The sequence below is a fragment of the Nestor notabilis genome, unplaced genomic scaffold (genome assembly GCF_000696875.1).
Source record: "Nestor notabilis isolate BGI_N333 unplaced genomic scaffold, ASM69687v1 scaffold19082, whole genome shotgun sequence".
Taxonomy (NCBI): domain Eukaryota; kingdom Metazoa; phylum Chordata; class Aves; order Psittaciformes; family Psittacidae; genus Nestor; species Nestor notabilis.
The window spans coordinates 1-3,751 of record NW_009917285.1 but is presented as its reverse complement, the minus strand read 5'-3'; the positions used below and the strand labels follow the sequence as shown (position 1 = coordinate 3,751).

At 41.9% G+C, this 3,751-nt stretch overlaps 1 protein-coding gene across 1 annotated transcript in view; it reads right to left on the bottom strand.

Moving 5' to 3' along the window:
- BRCA1 (breast cancer 1, early onset) overlaps window positions 1-3,351 on the bottom strand; it is a 17,859-nt gene extending 14,508 nt beyond the window's left edge. Inside the window, exons 1-5 of the mRNA XM_010009160.1 lie at window positions 3,272-3,351; window positions 2,744-2,797; window positions 2,334-2,414; window positions 1,761-1,849; window positions 619-761 (exon numbers count right to left, since the gene is read on the bottom strand). Of these exons, the coding sequence (XP_010007462.1) occupies window positions 619-761; window positions 1,761-1,849; window positions 2,334-2,414; window positions 2,744-2,797; window positions 3,272-3,351 (447 nt within the window). The remainder of the gene's footprint in view (window positions 1-618; window positions 762-1,760; window positions 1,850-2,333; window positions 2,415-2,743; window positions 2,798-3,271) is intronic.
- Window positions 3,352-3,751: the final 400 nt, after the last annotated feature.

Here is a 3,751-nt window from a genome sequence, read left to right as displayed (position 1 = left end):
GGGTGGGGGAGGTGAAGAGGGAGGTGTGTATGACTGATATATATGATATATATTTTTATATATATGATATATAAGTATTTAAATTGGCAGTTTCTATACAAAAATCCAATATACGTAACTTATTGGATCAATATCAGTAATGGAATGGGTTAACAGGAACAATTAACATGCATTTAACAACTCACATCATTAAGTTTTATCTTACTTAACATTCTGTTCAGCATTACACAGCTGAGACTAGAAACCAATGTACCACGAAAAAACTGCTACCTAAAGCAGCCACACTGGGTTGGTAGTTGCTTAAGAAGTCTTAAGACATAGTCATGGTCCTACCACTGCAAAGCCTACTAATATTTAGAGAGCTCATTGAATAGGACCATGAAAAAGGTTTGGGTAATTTTCTGGCAATATTATCTTTAAGTTCAGGTCATTTCATGCAAAAAACTTTTAGAAGTAGTTTAAGAAGACAAAAATATTTAGATGTCTTTTTCTGGAATAATATTCAAGTCAAAGAGTGACCTGAAAGCAATGCAAATTCTTGTATTCCATTCATTTCTGTACATGCATATATACACATCCAAATAAAACACGGAGAGGGGGGGGGGGGGTGAATAATACCAAAGTGCAGTTTTCTTGTCCATTTTCTTTAGCACTTTTCCTGTTCCTGAAGCCCTTACTTTGGATGACAGAACCCTCTTTGCACAGGAGCTCAGCAGCAGTGGCTTCTGTGGATGGTTTAGGAAAGTGACGACTGTTTAAAACTGGAAAATGTCAACAGAAAATAAAAAGCAAAAATATTTCCTTACACTGAGCATGACAACAGGCATTATATAGTAATCAAACAGTCCTAAATAGACCAGATGCAAGCAGCATATATACAGCTAAAGTACAATGATCAGAGAAAGAAATCTGGTTGAATTGGTGGTCTGATTGTTCTTTAGTTCTCTTCAAGTATTAAGTAAAATCTTGATCTTGCCATAAGAATCTTGCCAACCAGTTTTGCTTCTATGGATAATCCAGCAAGAACAGGATCTAACACTGGTCACTTTAGAATGACTGAACAAGTTGAAAACAATTTGGAAAGTCTCTTTTTTACAGTGTAATACACTAACGAAAAGCCAAACCCAACCCCACAACCCATCACTCGCCCCAACAGCATCTTGAAAACAAGGAACCTGGAGAGGGGCTTTGGGCAAGGGATGGAGGGACAGGACAAGGGAATGGCTTTAACCTGCCAGAGGGGAGATTGAGATGAGCTCTGAGGCAGAAGCTCTTCCCTGGGAGGGTGCTGAGGCGCTGGCACAGGGTGCCCAGAGAAGCTGTGGCTGCCCCATCCCTGGCAGTGTTCAAGGCCAGGTTGGACACAGGGGCTTGGAGCAACCTGCTCTAGTGGAAGGTGTCCCTGCCTGTGGGAGGGGGTTGGGACTGGAGGAACTTTAAGGTCCTTTCCAACACAAACCAGGCTGGGATTCTATGATTATCAAGAGCAGGACTTTGCCACTCAGTTCTAAAGATTATTTGGTACACATTCAGCCATATTTCAGGAACTGAGAATAAGATCACAATAAGAATAAGAATCAGAATAAGGTCAGAATCATCAAATGCACAGTAAAAACCCTTTACACTGTTCAAGAGGTTACTCTAGGAAAACTGTGGAAACTTAAGGGAAATTACACTTCTACATCCAAGAAAAAGCTTTTGCTAGTTCTTCCCATATTGAGAACAGGAGATACCCTGCAAACAGTTACGATACAACTTACACTTTACTCCAGTGTCAAGCTCAAACGCATGGATAGTTTCCAACAATCCTTCAATTAGTTGCTTAAATCTGGAATTTTCTTTCAGACTTCTGAAAGAACATCACCACAGATGTTGTTTTAAGACAAATGTATGGTAACAGTCCTAGAATTTCAGCTGAACAAATGAGGAGTCAAATTCCAAAATGGAAAATGAGACAATGAGAACTTGTTGCCAAGGAATACCAATGCAATTCCCCAAACCAACTCTTACTGTAGGAGTTTAAACTATCACAAAATGAAGATGTCAGTTTTCCTCATGTAGGTTTAGCACAAAGAAACCAGTTGTAACAACTGAATAGTAACACAGTCTATCCTTGAGAGTCCAAACATTTGCTAACAGTGTCTTCGCCTGCAATCACTTGAAGCAGGTTTATACTGGGGAAAGGCACAAAGAGTTACTCCTTTAGAAGTTAACAGCTACCTTAAGAAAACCCATCTTTTCTTGTTTATTTCAGTCATTTCTAGAACAATGATTAACTTTTCCTTCAAGTTCAAACTTCTTATCGTCAAGCCCACTTGCAAAGGTGAATTTACCTTTTGGTAACTTCCGTCTTACACAGTGGACACTCTGTCACACCTTTCTTCTTTCTGCTGAGGAGTTTGAACATGCAGAACCTGGGGGAAAAAAGAATAATCATGATGGTAACAACAGGGAAGAATTTCATTTGTTTTAAACCTGAGCCCAGGCACACAGCACTAAGGAGAAACCCTTCATTATCAAGTTGAATGCCTGGATTCTGGTTCTGGTGTTCTGATGAACAGATCAGTTGTGTTTGACACATGTAAAACTGCAGTTACTTCTCATTCAGAATAGATTTTCCCCCTCAAATAGCTACACGTTACATTAGCAAAACACAGAACACATTAGCACTAAACAAAGGAAATCTATTTAGAGGGTAAGGACAGATGGACCAAGCACTGCCATTGCAAGCTTTCAATCCTACCTGCAGAATATGTGATCGCACTTTGTTGAGACTGGCTCTTTTATCACTTCCAAGCTACAAAGAGAAAAGTGAAGGAAAAAAGAGCACAAAGTTACATATAAACCAGGAGCAGCAAAAGATTCAGAAACAGTCACTTGCCTGATCTTAAGAAAAAAAAGATCATGTTGGGGAAAAGGAGTAGGACACATTTGACAGCTTTTCATTTGAGAACCAGGTACGGAAACAAATACTGTTATTATGGGATAGACACAGATCTAGTGGCTCTTCCCAGTCTTTGTGTGCCACTGGCGAAAAGACTGCATCTTCTTAAGCTGCCAGTTCAGGAGGTCAAAATACGAGCGAAACCCAGGATGTGTCACGCATTTGCTCACTTGAGCCTTACAAAACATCACTACACAATCCTTAACATTCCATTCTCCTTGTTTTCTGATAACCCATAAATCTTCCAAAGCATTTGGAAAGAAAGAGAGAGAAACCCAAAAGTCCCAAACTCTGGCAACAGAGATTCGCATTGTTCCCCTGGCACACCATATCGGGCACTCCAGGTTCTTCTGCATGGCTGACAGCACGTTTTGCACATCTCCAACAGCAACCACGGAGAAGTCCATCTTTCACCGCCGAAAGTACTCTACAGAAAAGAAGCGGACAGCTGTGTTTCCGATCTGTTTCACACAAGAACCACGTTTTCTCCCGCCTGACTCTCCTGTAACACGCTAAACACTGAACACTTGCTGCTATTTCTCGGGCGAGGCTTTACGGCACCGCTGGAGTTCTTGCTCCGAGTGTTTACAGGTAAAAGGCGCCCGGTCTCTCGCAGTGGAAGAGGCAAACGGCCAGGGCTCCCAGTACACACACGCAGCAACCCCCAACGCTTTCCCTGTGGAAAAGGATCGAAGGAGGCAGCAGATACGCTCGTTAAAGCACCCCGAGAAGCGCCTCCCCGACCAGCGCAAGCGAGACCCTACCGCGAGTGGGCGAACACAAACCCCGCTTGACCTTTACGCGGCG